The 15,403-nt window shown below is 40.6% G+C and overlaps 1 protein-coding gene across 1 annotated transcript; it reads right to left on the bottom strand.

Moving 5' to 3' along the window:
- Positions 1-4,208: 4,208 nt before the first annotated feature.
- Positions 4,209-15,199, bottom strand: vegfba (vascular endothelial growth factor Ba). The gene is made up of 8 exons (XM_070913723.1): positions 15,122-15,199; positions 10,346-10,397; positions 10,070-10,266; positions 9,886-9,959; positions 9,756-9,791; positions 6,032-6,115; positions 4,476-4,697; positions 4,209-4,325 (listed from the first exon to the last, which is right to left on the bottom strand). The coding sequence occupies exons 1-8, from the start codon at positions 15,197-15,199 to the stop codon at positions 4,304-4,306; spliced, it is 765 nt and encodes a 254-aa protein (XP_070769824.1). The 3' UTR covers positions 4,209-4,303.
- Between the last annotated feature and the right edge of the window lie 204 nt (positions 15,200-15,403).

The following is a 15,403-nucleotide window of genomic DNA, read 5'->3' on the forward strand; positions in this document are numbered from 1 at the left end:
CTGTACGCAACTCCCAGGGTGTCACTGTAATCAAAAGTGGCTGTTTACCTTTCATTACCGTCAATTGAGAGATTAAAACAAAAAGATGGGGGAGATGAGGTCAAAGCAGAGGGACATTAGCTGGGGACAGATAAACAATGACAGGAAGAAAATGAGAGGTTTATACGAAAAATAAGACATTTCCTTTAATAACATCTGTAACATTACGGTTGTATCATGGTATCATTTTCAATATATTTGAGGATGCAGTATACACTTTTATGTGGACATTGAATCGATTAATTGGCATTTATATACTAATACAACATGAAACTGCCTTGTTTTCTACAAAGACATCATAATAGGGCACAAATGGTGTAGCAGCAAAAAAAGAGTGTAGGTTTTTTTTCTTTATACATAGGCTACAGTAGTACAATGTATTTCGCAGAGAAGAGATTCATTGCAAAGTACACAGCTAAAATGAAGTTACAAGTACATCTCTAAAGTACGTCATACACAAGGTCATGGCTGGATATTAGAGATTATAAAATGTTATATAGTTTAGTAAGGGGTCTCTATAGGCTAAGACACTGGAGGCTAGAACAGGGCTACCTTTACAGTACAATGTCGAGTGTGCAGATACAAAGCACAATGATGTTTGATACTGACACAGGATCAGAACGTTTGAATAGGCTATTAATATGGCCAAGCTGTATATCTTAAAGAGTTGTAATGTTGAAATGATGGGATACTAATGCTTTCTGATGGAATTCACCATTGTTACTTTTAATGTTCAGAATTAGCACTTTAAAATAAGTAAATTTGGTCACAAGAAGTAACAACTGGAGGCCCTCAAAAAGTTATCTCAGCACCACAACTCTTTTAGGTGGAATGTCTTTGATACGTGGTACATGTCTGCATGAGTGGAGCTTTTCAGTCCATTTTCTCCCTCAGTTCTGCCTTCAACTGAAGTTTTATTTTTTCCAGTGGACTAATGTACAGTATGTGCTTTGCAATCTCAAACCCAAGAGCAATCTGTACTGAGGTTCAGGGACTCGTAGGTTTCCCAAAACATTTGTTTGATGGTTCATAAAATGCTATATTAGCAAGAAATGAAGGCTGGAAAATTGGGGGGGAAAAATAGAAAAAAATAAATAAATGCATGAGAAATGCAGAAATAGTTGCACGGGAGTAAGAAAAACTCCCAAATATTTGGGAAATACTCTTAACCGCTTTCTTGCTGAGAGTTAGCTGAGAAGATCGAAACCACTCTCATGTCTGTACCCTCGCCTAAACCAGCAGCTAGTTAGTTTAGCTTTGCATATAGACTGGAAACATGGGGAAACAGCTAGCCTAGCCTGTCCAAGAGCAACAAAATCTAAAGCTCTCTAATGAATATGTTATATTTTGCTTGTTTAATAAGTATAAAAACTGCAGTATAAAAAAAACTATTCTCCTTTCATGTGACAGACTATATCTTGGCTGAGAGCAGCGACTTCCTGGAGTCTCTGCTGCAAATGTTCAGAGCCAACAAATAGTTCAGCACAGGTTTTCATACAGATTTAAAAAAATTAATGAAATGAATGTGTTAACTAATGAGTTTTAGAGTTGCTGCTATATGGATTTTTGTTACCTTTGGACAGAGGTCCACTAGCAGTTTCTCACTGTTTCCAGTCTTTATGCTAAGCTAAGCCAACTGACTGCTAGCTCCAGCGTCATTTCTACTATACGGACATGAGAGTGGTATCAATCTTCTCATCTAACTCTCAGAAAGAAGGCAAATATGTGTATTTCCCAAAATGTCAAACTACTCCTTTAAAGCCAAAAATGGTAACCAGTCGTTTGAGACTACAAACGCTTTGGGAAACCATCTCCTGTTCCACATTATCACACAGTGTCTGGTCTGTAGTCAGAGTACCAGTTCAGTTCTCCTCATATGAAAAATGCTTCCCTTCAGATTACTAAGACACGCACAGAAAACTCTTATAGGTTCCTAAACCAGTGATAATCACTACAGATCTGCTGCAGCTCCACATCTCTACACTGGAGACTATGCTTATTGCTAAATGTAAATAAAAAAACATCATTATCTTAAAAGAGGTCTGAAATAACACAGAGAAAGTAACAACAATGCTCTAATACTTGGTCATTAATATGTTATGATAGAGAGGTAGTGATTGAAGCATTGATTGACAGTAATAACAAACACTGAACAAAGGACTCGAGTGTGGAAAAAAATAATCTCATCTCAGGAGAGTATAAATACAGAGCTTATCACAACAGCCAGCGAAACAAAGTTCTTTTGCTCGAGGCTGACACACAAATAATTCACACTCTGGACTGCTCGCTGTTCAATCAGCAGGATCTTATGCATCCTGGGGGAGAGTACGGACATGAATCATGGAGTTTCAAAGCTACCGTTTGTCAGGGAGCTGAGACGTCACCAGTAAAATGTTCTCAGTAAAATTTAGCACAGAACAATGGGTTTAAACTCTATGACGCGCCATTGTGGGTCCTCTGAGCTCTGGCTTGAGCACGTCACGCTGACTGACAAACTCCTCAAGACCTCATCCTTTCTGAAACAGTCACAGTTCAAATCCCCGTTCCCACCCAGCAGCCCAGCAGTCATGAACTAACACGGAGTTAAACCGTGAGATTCAGCCAGAATATAAACAAGTTATGTTCCGAATGAATAATACTCTTTCCATCCCGGCGCTAACATGCAACAAAATAAGCCATGTTTTCCTTTCACTGCACTGGGAACGGTTATTTGCTTGGTCTCTGTGTGCTGCGGACAACACTGCCCCACTGATTGTTTGAATTACACATTATAATGTATATAGTCTCCCATTTGTGGCCCGTGTGAGCCGTCTCTGTTTAAATTCAATACATTTGGGTATCGGTTTAGATTGAGTGTGTATATAGCCGGCCACCCAGCGTGACTCTTTATACAGACGGATTAAAGATGAACAGAAACAAAACAAAGACACATTCTGCAATATAGAATATCTTTTCAATCAACTTGACAGAATTATAATAAAATATAAAACAGAGGCATATAATACAATATTAAATGAAGACTTTGCAGTAAATTGCAAATCTTAACAACTGACATGTATTTGCACACTTGGTGTGGCACAAACAAAAAGCTTATGGCTACCTGCATTCATTTCACATTGCATGTGTGTGTAAATATGCATGTGTGTGTGTGCCTGCTATAGCACAGAGTGAGTGAGATTGTGTGTGTCTGCATTTGCAGTGTCGTCTGTGTTCCTGGTATTATAAGTGTGAATGTTTGTGTGTGAAGCAGTGGACAGCCGCCAGGCCTCATTATTGTCATTCTCCTCACTGCCTAAAAGAGAGGCAAAGAGAGGCAAAGAGAGGCAAAGAGAGGCAAAGCGGCTGCTTTCAATCGAGGAGCCGAGGGAAGATGGAGACAAAAGGCCCAAATTAAACAAATGCCGGAAAGCGGCTTGGAGAGCCAGCCCCATGGTCATACGCTTTGAATGAGAGAGAACGGCTGCAGGGATATCCCATCTGGGTCTTTCAGTGGGGAGACCACACAGATACACTCCATCCCAGCATTCGGCTCAACTATAGGTCCACGCACACTGGGGTGCCAGTTCATGTGCATGTCCCATGTCCTTCTGGTGTGTCTAAGTGGGGACGTGTCCATCTACAATCTGTTGCTGTTGTTTTTCAAATCCTCCGCACAGATTGGCCTTGACTTCACCCTGGAATCTGTCTCCATGTGCAGTTTGGCTGCGGACAACAAATCACACGTAGGACACCTACGTAAGACCGATCCACTTCATGTCCATTGTTCTTGTATGACTGTTGTATGACTTGTACTGCAGACCAAAAGAGCTTCTCGTAGTCCAACCTCCAAACCACAGCAGAGCAGGAGCACGTTCAACTGTGTGATTGTGTCCATCAAGAAAGAGTTTGTCTGAAATCCACATCCACATCTCTCAAAGTCGCCATTATGCCACTTCATCCCTCCACTCATGAGATGTGTTTTGTGACTCTACATCTCTGTACACGCATGTACATGTGGACATTGCCACAGAAACAAGGAGGTGGTAGGATGTTTGGCTACACACACACACACACGTAGATCTATATTTAGGCTGTAATGCTGCACTTGTTGCTAAACTAGAGCGCTACGACAGGTTCTCATGTGTGCTTCCGCTAATATTTCCTTCAGTCTGAGGTACTGGATGTCCAAGTGTCTATATACTCTATGGCACTGATGCTGAGAGTGGGCGATTAATCAACAGGGGTTGGTGGAAAGACGGAGGTGAGAAGAAAGTGTGTGGACACATCAAGTCCTCATGGCATCACACCTATAACAATAAACAATAAGGAGAGGAAAGTTTTAGTGTGAAATCTTGTTTGACAGATTCAGGCCTGATTCTCACATGTATGATGGATTCTACAAATGTGCACAAAATAAGTTCAACCAACAGATTTAGATGTTTTGGTTGCAGACTGACCTGCAGCGGTGAGGGTTGAGCCTCCGGTTTTTCCGGCTGCAGCTCTCAGCTCTGATGGTGCAGCGACACTGGCAAGACGTCGCATCCAGAGCCCACTTCCTGCCTCTGCAGGGGCGGCAACGAGGCCTCGGAGACGGAGAGGGAGTGGGAGAGAAGCTGGTGGGAGGAGGTGATGGAGGAGGAGGTGAGGTGGGGGGAGGAGGAGTTGGGGGAGCGTGGGTCCTGGATGGAAGAGGGGTGTAAGAACAGTGTGGTTAGCTGCTGAATGTATTAATTAATGAATTCACAAGAGTCTACCATGTTAGCGGCTCTATAAGGCTGTACTAAGACAATCCATCCAATAGTTGTTGAGATGTTTCAGGCTGGACCGAAAGACTAGAGCCCCGCCATGGGATCAGTACAGGGTGTTAAAGATGTTGCTATTTTACTATTGATACCATGTTGCGAGGATGGCTAGAAATGAAATGCAGGGATTGTTTAAACATGCAGAGTGCCAGTCTGAAACAAACCCACACAATGCAGTGAGTGGGAGATGTGTGACTAATAGGATACTGTCTCCTTAGCTGCTGACAAACTTTCTGCTCTTTCTGTCGGTCTGTCTTTCTGTCCGTTACCATGGCTATAGTCACTCGGGTCCCTATGAGGCTTTCAGTTTCTCTGTACTTTCTCTGAGTCTGAGAAAGTTGCCTGCGTCAGTTGGTCCATTAACCGGAGCTGGTTCTGCCTCTTCCCTGGAGGCTGGCGGCTTTTAATGAAGTTACTTAATGAGGCAGAGAGGGGCCATCTTTGTTCAGATCCCGATGACCACGCCTGCCGCTGGCATGGACAGACGGGGTGGCATTTGGGAGCAAATTACACAGATTTCACCCCTGCCAGAGTCTGAATAAAGTCTGTTCTGAGTGATGGATGGGTGCTGAGGGACATCACACCCATACCGAGCCACCTCTTGCCCCCGGAGGCCGGAAATGACTGACAGCAAAGTGAAGTGGTGAGGGAGAAGAGTGCTAACTATTTTATCCTTCGCTGCTCAGGACTGAATCATGGTACATGTAGCAGAAAGACACACACACCCTAAACTCTCCTGATCCTCTCAGATCACAGTGTAACAGGCTAATACTTTCAAAATGTTGTTTTTGTCCTTGAATGTTTCTAACTGACCATCTATCAGCTGTGAATTATATAATAAATAAATATCATGTAAATGAATAGTTGCTAAATACTGTGTTGTTGTTATTGTAAAGCATACTAGTCTTTTGTGTTTCACAGAGGTGAGTCCCAGAAGTGTGTGTGTGTGTGTGTGTGTGTGTGTGCGTGTGTGTGTGTGTGTGTGTGTGTGTGTGTGTGTGTGAATGAAACCTTGACTCATGTGGCTGTAAAACAAATTGTCCTTCAGTAATAATGTAGACCAGATAACCTAGTTCACACAAACATTCACACTGACGCTGACAGTCTCTGGAAAATACTGACTAACAACAAAATAACAAAAACGTCATCTTAAAGTTTGAGTTGAAACTGAGTTAAAAAAATCAAATGTGTGTACTGAACATTCAACATACGCAGCTCTGGAGACTCCAGTTGTCTTCTGTCTGGACTTCCCCCTCTCCTTTTTCTTGTCTTTTCTTGTCGGCTTCAGATTGGGACTGGGATTATCAGACACACAAAATGTTACACATATAAATCGACACATTTTAGTATTTCTTGACACCTGTTGGAATAAAAACTACTAATCTATCAGTATGAAAAAACACCAAACTGAACCAGTCTCTCTGTACCTCCTGAGTGAATAAAGAGAATGTATCCTTAGATGAACCCAGTGTACTGCATGTCCCAGTCAAATGTTTGCTAAGATTTGTATTTCTTTACTTATTCTTTGTTCAGACAGTTTCTGATTTGAATCATAACCTTAGTCTGTGTTTTATTCAGGCAAAGTTCTTGGACATCTGCTTTTAACATTTGAGAAGTTTGGCCTTTGTAAAACAATGAAAGGGTTTCTATGGAACAACAAGTTTATATCAGGTTTCGTATCTGCACTAAGTTATCGCAAAATGTCAAACAGTACTCAGCACATGTCCGAATATATTTCATCTCAGAGTGTTGTTTTCATAAAACGCATAGCTTTTAAGTAATGCCCTAATACAAACATTTAGGCCTTCAAAAACCATGATAAATCTGCTTTTCAAAACAGAAAGTTCACAGCAGAGCTTCACATACTGTTCATTGTCTTTATATATAATTTATAACATTAATATAATACTAAAACATATTCCTAAAGTAACTTATATTTGTCTGTTATCGGTATTTTAATTATCAGCTTTCTCCAACTTTGCCTTATTTTTCATTTCAGAATCAGAATCAGAATCAGAAATTATACAGTACCAGTGCTCCCATTCAAGAGTAGAAAATGGGATTTGTCATATCATATGGCAACAGGTTCTGTTGCAACTCAACAGTGAGTCTTTAATATTGTTCTGTTAGGGGGATCATTTAAGGTATCAGAGACAGAAGTTGACAAGAAAATTCACTCATTAAGGACTTTAAGGCTTGTATATGTATATGTATATTTTAAAGGTTGTAGGACCAGTGGTGGAAATTGACTGATTGAAGTTTATTTATAAAATGGTCTTCACTGATATACGGTCCCCAAAGCGCTTTACAGTTCAGGTCTCGTTCACACACCGATGACGATATACACAGCACCTTTCAAGAGCAGACTTGAAAGGTGCAAAAAAGAGACAGAGCAACATACATTAAATGCAGACACCCAGCTAAAAACATAAGGCAAAACAAAAGCAAGTCTGAACAAATGGGTCCAAAGGGAGAGAGTTTAGGAGCTACAACCTCAAAAGCGCAGTCTCCTTGTGCCTTGGGCCTGGAGCAAAGAACAACCAACAAACCCTGATCAGAGACCAGATTCCTCCTGGTATTACAGGGCTGGGTTAGCTCTTTAATGAAGGTTGGTGCCTGACAACGCAAGGCTCACAAAAACTGAACTGGATTCTGAATTTGATGGGAAGCCAGTGTAAGGAAATGAGGATTGGTGTTACATGAGACCTTTTGGAGGTCAAGGTACATTTACTCAAGTGCTGTACAATTCTAAGGAACTTAATTGAGTATTTTAGTTTCATGCTACTTTACTTCTACTCCACTGTATTATTGTACTTTTTGCTCCACTACATTTATCTGACAGCTGGAGTTACAAGTTATTTTGCAGAAAAAGATTTTCAAAGCCTGCGATGAGCAAATCAAAACACCAAACAGTGTATGAAATAGCTTGAATCAGCTCCACCTGACCAACTTGATGCATCAGGACAGGTACCATTCTGCTGCATAATGACAATCAATTTTATACTTTAAGTCAATTTTGCGGATATTACTTATACTTTTACTCAAGCACAATTTTGAATGCTGCACTTTTACTAGTAATGGAGTATCTTTTTATTTTTAGTGGTATCGCTACTTTTACTCAAGCAAAACACCTGAATACTTCTTCCACCTTTGTGTAGGACAGACCACTGACCAGAAGGCTCCAATAATCGTTGATTAGTATCTTAACACAATCCTTGATATGAAGAAAAATCAACGAAGAAGACGAAACAATGACTGTCTCTCTCTCAGGAGAGAGACATTATGCTTATTAGTTTTGCATTTCTGGGGCCATGTGCACACTGCCTGTAGTTCACCAAGCTCTGTCCTCTCCAGTTTTCTTATCATATTGAGTCCAGCCTCTATTGAGCACAATCTGTTTTACTGCCCTCAACAGCAAACAGCAGCTGCCCACAGCTTTGACTTTTGTCTTTCCTGGTTTAACGACCCCGTCTGTTTGTTCTAATCTCATCTGCTGCAAAATGTATTAAACTGTATCAAGTTATGAGGACAGTGTTTACCAGCTTAGCTCTGACATTATAAACAGAGTGTGCTGCTGCTGCTGCTGCTGCTGCTGCTGCTGCTGTTGTCTTTGGAGCTCTAATTCACTATCATGGATGCGTGACTCTGCTCCGTCAGTCTGTGAGAGAGCACATGGCAGGGGAGATAAAATCATCACTATGGTGACAACAGGATGCGGGCCGTCCCAGGGGATGCTGGGAGAGAGTCACACAGATGCTAACTCACCGAGAGGCAAACACACACAGAAACACACAGAAACAAATATTCACACACATGAAAACTTTCACACACAATTATGATAACACATAGAGAATACACACATGTGCAAATACATACACATGAACCCTGAACAGGGTAAAAGAAATTGTATACACACATACACAAACATACGTTGGAATCCGTTATTTATGTCCACATCCTAACAGGAAGCAGGGGGACATAAACATTAAAGATGCAATCATATGATTGTGTGGTTGGACCTGCCAGTATGAGGTACACAAACAAACATCAGGGATGCAACAGAAACGTTTCTTTCACAGTGCACAGCTGTCAGTCCCAGCTGACTCTCAACAAAACCTGGACAGCACGGTGTGAAGAAGGAAGGTCTCTCTACTTTTAACATGTTGACCTCAAGTCAGAGATTTTTACAGTTTTCCATCATGTTTTAGTCCGTGTTTAGTACACATCTGAAGCTCTAAAATCTATTTGCAGAAACTTGCTTGCCTTGAGAAAGATAAACCATCCCAGTGAACAATTTGTCACCTTGAACTTGCATTATGGTGAGTTATCCTGGTGAGACAGCTCTGTGAGACCCATAACGTGTAATATAATGTTTCCTGCCATTTTCAACGATCTTGGCAAAAAAGTAGAATTTTTGTTGTGGGGTAACACAGTTACAATCAGCGACTGTTTTGTTGATGGTGTATTAAAGGTGCTTTACAGTCTGCTGTAGAAAAGCATCGCATTAACACCTTAATTGTAATCAGTGTCTGACTAGTTCTTTAATGCCATTGCAGCTTTTGCTGTTTAAATGCTGCAGTCAAACAAGAATTTGGTCATTTATTGCATTAAAAGGTGAGATGTTGGACTTTTGCAGCAAGGAAAAGTTTTCAAAATGATCAAATCAATCCAAATGATATGTAAATGAATAAGAGAACAAGTAGCTGATAGGCAAAACCTCTTTTAAACATCATTAAGCCACTTATGGCTACTTGGGTTTCATCAGAACTGTTTTGCACTGAAACACTCCACTGACTACCTAGAATTATAAGAGCGTCATTAGTGGACACCGCAACACAGACAGGGTTTCATGAAGTCATTAGAGATGATGGAACATGAGATTTCACAACAACAGCTCACTCACAGTTGGAAGGAGAAAGAAACAAAATGTGTTACCTTGTAGTGGGCGTTGGCTGGAGTTGTTCTTTCAATCTGCACACAGATAAAACAGTATCAGTGTGAAGGTGCGGTGAGGTCAATAAACAACAAGTATGTATCTCCGAGCTCTGACAGTGTGTTTTATTACCTGCACTCACACTGGCTGTGCTCGACGAAGGGCAGCTCAACGAGCTCATGTTTCATGAAGGAGGTTCTCATCAGCTGCACACAGATCAGAACAAATCAACTGCGAACACCCTCTCACTGTTTTCACCATCAATCATCTGCAGTTCTACACTGAAGTGGGATTTAGTGTGTGTTTGTGCGCATACCTCCATGGTGAGTGTGTGTGTGAGCGAGGGGACACACTCCAGGGCCTCGTCAGCACAGCAGCCACCACATCGTCGCACCGACACACAGGATGGGACAAAGAGATGGTGCGTCTCCCCTGGCAACTCCCGCCAAACCTCCACCAGAGTGTCCCGAGGCTCACAGCCGCTCCGCGAATAAACCTCCAACCACCGCCGCACTGATGGAGAGACACAGACCAAATCAATAGGATTTTATTCATCAGCTCCATGAAGTACTGCAGGATTCTTTGTACAAACCTTCTCGACCTTCTCTGGATTTTGGGGAGTCTGCCGGCCGCCAGTGGGCAAGCTGGAGGGAGACATAAAAGTAATGAAAGGGTTAATGTGAAAAGCACTGTTTCAATAGGTTTAGGGTTTCCTGGTCAAGTTGACCTGTTAGATAACATCCAGCACTGCACTTTAGAGTCATGACCAGTGGTTTAATTCCAGTTTAGCAAAAACTTTGGGAAAACGGTGTGAGAATCAGTGCTTTGGTAGGTCAAAAAGAAAGAAAGAAAAACATAATCACTTTCTATCCCTAAGATATTCTCATATATCCTCAATGTGATGCTGATTCCCATGATTTATACTATGAATTTATGCAATATATAATCATGTCCACGTAAAATATTGTAAAGGTTTTATGCAAAAACCAAACTAAAAGGCTAGTATTCTGAATTTATGAGTTCCATCAAATATTTTGAAATGAAACCAAAATAACAGTGTGCACAACTAAGAACATGAAAAACATAAAAAAAAATTAAATTGATAGTAAATTCAATGGTGAGATCAAAATAAAGTAAACTTGCATTAGAAAGTGAGCAAAGGCCATAAATGCATGAAGCACAGATTGCCCTCACATGCTGAAGAGTATTAGTTTCAATGTTTTTATTTAGTTATTAATCAAATTAAGTAAAGATTATCTTACAAATGTATTCAACTGTGTAATAGTACATATATCTGCTGTTATTGATCAATAATCAAGATAACTAACAATTATGTGCCAGTGATCTAACTACTGAGCTACTGCCTGCCTCCTCCTGTTTGACATCGTTGTAAAACGGCTGCTGGTGCAGATCAACAGATCAAAGTATTTCCTGTTAATGAACACCACAGTAATTCACACCTGCCAGCTGAACATGAAAAGCTCAATAATTCATGGTGGTGAATGACAGCAGGAAAGTGAAAGCTTTGATGCACATACAGGAGGGTAAGAGCAGACACACAGTAGCATGACAACTAAATCTCATTTTAGGCTCTTATGAACTGCCTGAGGGAGGGAGCTGCTGTACCTGCTACCTTTGCTCTCAAGTCTATCACATGATTATAGCGTTTGAAACAGGTTCAGTAGCCCCGCAGTGGTAGAGAGTGAGAGTATCTGCCACTGGATTTCTCTGCAATGAACTGTTACAGTCAGGGTGCAGCTGGGAGTTGACGAGCAAGACACCTCTTACTACTTTATAAACTGAGCTGAAGGGAGACCAGCTGCTGCCGTGTGCAGTTCTGACAGTAATATCAATACTGTATTTTGTTGACCTCTTTCAGTTCTTTCTATGTCGCCTCATGTTGCCCATGTGTGTAGTTTTACTCTCACATACAGTTTTCTGTAGTCGCCTCAGGGAGGGAAAAACACCAGTGGTGGGAAGTACAAACTCAAGGACTGAGGTACTTGTACTTTACTTGAGTATTTCCATTTTTATTTTATACTTCTATTCCACTACATTTCAAAGACAAATACTGTAATTTTTACTGTACTATTATTGTTACTCTGCTATTACTCTGCAGATAAACATTTACGTTGACAAACATATGACAAACCTGTTTGGCTTGTGACCCCTGACAATACAGCAGTGTTTAGTTGGTGCCTCTTGTTATGTTTCACATGTTTATGAGTTGTTAACAGTTCCACTTAAGAAACATTTACCCTCTAAACTTCTCAGATGGTTTCATTCAATAACTGTTTGAGGCCCAAAGAGGTAATATGATCCAATATTTCACAAATAACAGCAAAGACTTAAAAGTCCAAAAACTGAAAACAGATTTGTGTGGCAGAACTTGTTTTGTTCTTCTTTCTGTTCTCATTAATCATCTCACGACCCCTCAGATTTATCTTGTGACCCTTTGGAGGGGCCCGACCCCTAGGTTGGGAACTACTGGACTAAACAAACTGTATATAAAGTAGTTAAAACTTGCTCCATTTTGACTAGCTACAACAGTAAAATACTACATTGATCAGCATTAACAATCTAATAATGTCACATATTATAATATATCAGTCACAGGGGACGTTTTACAGCAGAGCAACAAGTACTTTTACTTTTGCGACTTTACATTTTGCTGATAATACTTGTACTTTTACTTAAGTAGGATTTTGAATACTTTGACTTGTAATGGAGTATTTTTACATTGTTGTACTGGTAATTTTACCTAAGTAAAGGATCTGAATACTTCTTCCACAACTGAAAGAACACACAGAAAGAGAAACTGAATTTTATAGCTCTCTAACACACATACTGCCATTATTGGACCTGTGTTTGTGTGTGTGTGTGTGTGTGAAGACCAAGGCCACTTGTAAGGGAATGTAGACTTTGTCCAGTTGCCCCCTTTAACTGCTCCACCCCCTTCTACCCACACACACACTGGTTAGGCCCACATTGATTGAGTTAAGCTGGGACTGGGGCCATTTTGTGGCTGGTAGGATGTAAGCTTAAAGAAGTGTGTCTTTTCTGTATCACTCTTTGAGACAAGGATAAGATTACCTCCTTTTGGCAGCCACACACACACACACACACACACACACACACACACACACACACACACACTCCTGAGTGCCAGCCCAGTGCCATCTGCACTGGTATTGCTGTCTGTCTAGTGTCTAACACGTCTAACTCCCAGCCACTCCCAGAGCAACACTGTACAGATGGGCCTCCACTACCGGAGGAAAAGATGACCTCTTTTTCAAATAAGCTGTCAGAAAAGCAGACGGCATGAAAGCAGAGAGTCTCGGGTGAGAGGCGGCGGCTGTGAGCGGGTGAAGAGGCTTTTTGGTGCATGATGCTGTGTGCCATGTAGTGTCTAGGTTGATGCATCACTAAAACATACAGTATACAGCAGCACAAAGTCAGGGCTGGATCCCACAGCGCTGCAGAGAACTGCCTGTTCCTGATTTAAGTCAACAGACATAAATAAAAAACCAGCACTTGCAGGTCTCTCCATGTATGTGTGCCTGTCGCTGTGAGTGTGTGTGTGTGTGTGTGTGTTGGAAAATGAGCCCATATATCACATCGAGGACCATGTCAGTACAATCACTGAACATTTCTTATCAATGATAACTATAAAAGATGCCTTATTAGAAAGTGGTAAAGATAATTCTTTACGGGCTTGAAGTTTTGCTTTGTGCCATTTAAAAATAGGGCTATTATAAAGTATTTATAAGAGTTAATTTATGGCTTTAGAGCTGAAATGATTAGTCCATTAATCTATTAGTCAATTAATTTCCAACAATTTTGATAACTGAATAATCGTTCAAGTAATCTATCAAGCAAAAATATCAATCATTCTCCATTTCCAGCTTCTACAATGTGAGGATTTGCTTCTTTTCTGCCTTTTATATCACTGCTAACTGAATATGTTTGGATTTAAGAGTGTTGGTCAGTCATAACAAGCAATGTGAAGACTGAAAAACTGCAATGGACCTTTTTGTACTATTTTCAGACATTTTTCAGACTAATGAACGAATCTATTCATTGAAAAATTTAATCGTTAATGAAAATAATGGTACGTTGCAGCCCTAAATGGCTTTATTAATGTTTAATAATTAATTTATTAATTCTTTATAGATCAACATTTCCTTTGTCTAGCCAGCTCCTTAGTTCATCAGGAAGACTCCTCAAATGGCCAAGTTTTCGATGTTAATAACTTGAAGAAATAGTTTAACATTTTTGGAAATACACTTATTCACTTTCTTGTTAGATGAGAGGATTGATACCACTCTCAGGTCACTATAATAAACATGAAGCTACAGCCAGCAGCTGGTTAGCTTAGCTAAAAAATTACTAACTAATGAACACTATATATGTTGTTGTTATATTGGTTAAATCTTCCCAAAAAGGAAAGTTTAAAAATGATTTGCTGTTATCCACCTGACTATTTCAACCAGGATCAGTTGCCAGGCAACCAGCGGAGACTACAGGAAGCTAGTTACTGGTCCCAGGCAAAAGAAATGTCATTTTTACACTTCAACTAAGTTACGTTAGTTTTTTGAACAGATTAAAACAAGGTACATTTGTGATCTTTAGAGGTGCTGGTGGGCAGATTTTGTAACCTTTGGACAGAGCAGGCTAGCTGTTTCCCCCTGAATCCCATCTTTATGCTAAACTACGCTAACTAAGCAGGCTATCCCCCTCATTCCGGTAACAACGCGAAAAATGTCAAACTATTCCTTTAATATTAATATTGTTAATGAATACATTTCTGGTCCAGAAGTCCTGCAGCCCTTTTCCTGAAAGTAAGGTTCCTGATGAATAAGGAGCTAGCTAAAAAGACAAAGTAGGCTAAGTGCCATGCTGGAGGAGGATTTTCTATAACCTGGCAACCCAAACGTTGCTCTTATGAATGGCTTATAACTGATCTACAAAGCTTTAGGCTAGTAAATTATTTATTACAGCTATGAACTCTTTGTAGATCTACAAGGTGCCTTACTAGAGGGAATACGTGATAAGTGAGAGGAGACAGTAAACACCACATGTCACACAAAGTAATTTCTGAGCACCACAGACAAACCATAACAATATACTGGAATAATATCGTTAATTTTCCTGCCACTAGACCTGAAGTGACAGGTGTCATTGACCTAGGGGATAACTTCCACAAAGCTTAAAGTCCCACATGTTCTCCACCAGACCAAATTCATTCAAAACGGATGTTACTTTAAGCCCGTCAATATAAACTGGAAGTAAACCGCACAAGCTCATAGTCTAAATGATGGCAGGCTGAACACTTCATGCAGTCTTTTCAGGTCAAATACATACATACCTTGGCGTGGGACGTCGGTATTCTGGTGAGCAGCAGGAATTGAAACATTCCTAGAATAACTTGAAGCATAATCCCCATTGTGCAGGAGTCCAAGGGGCACGCAAAAAATATTTTTTGGACCAATCCAAAAAAAGAATAAAAAAAGAAGGTGGGTTGACCAGCAGTGTCCTTCCTTCGACTATGTGTCCGATTAAAGACGCAGAAAACCCGCTTTCACTCTCCAGAGCCCCCTTCCTTGAAAGGACACCCAGGGTGGCATCCTCAGTGTGGGAATAATAACTT

Source organism: Enoplosus armatus, chromosome 10, assembly GCF_043641665.1.
Source record: "Enoplosus armatus isolate fEnoArm2 chromosome 10, fEnoArm2.hap1, whole genome shotgun sequence".
NCBI classification, from domain to species: Eukaryota; Metazoa; Chordata; class Actinopteri; order Centrarchiformes; family Enoplosidae; genus Enoplosus; species Enoplosus armatus.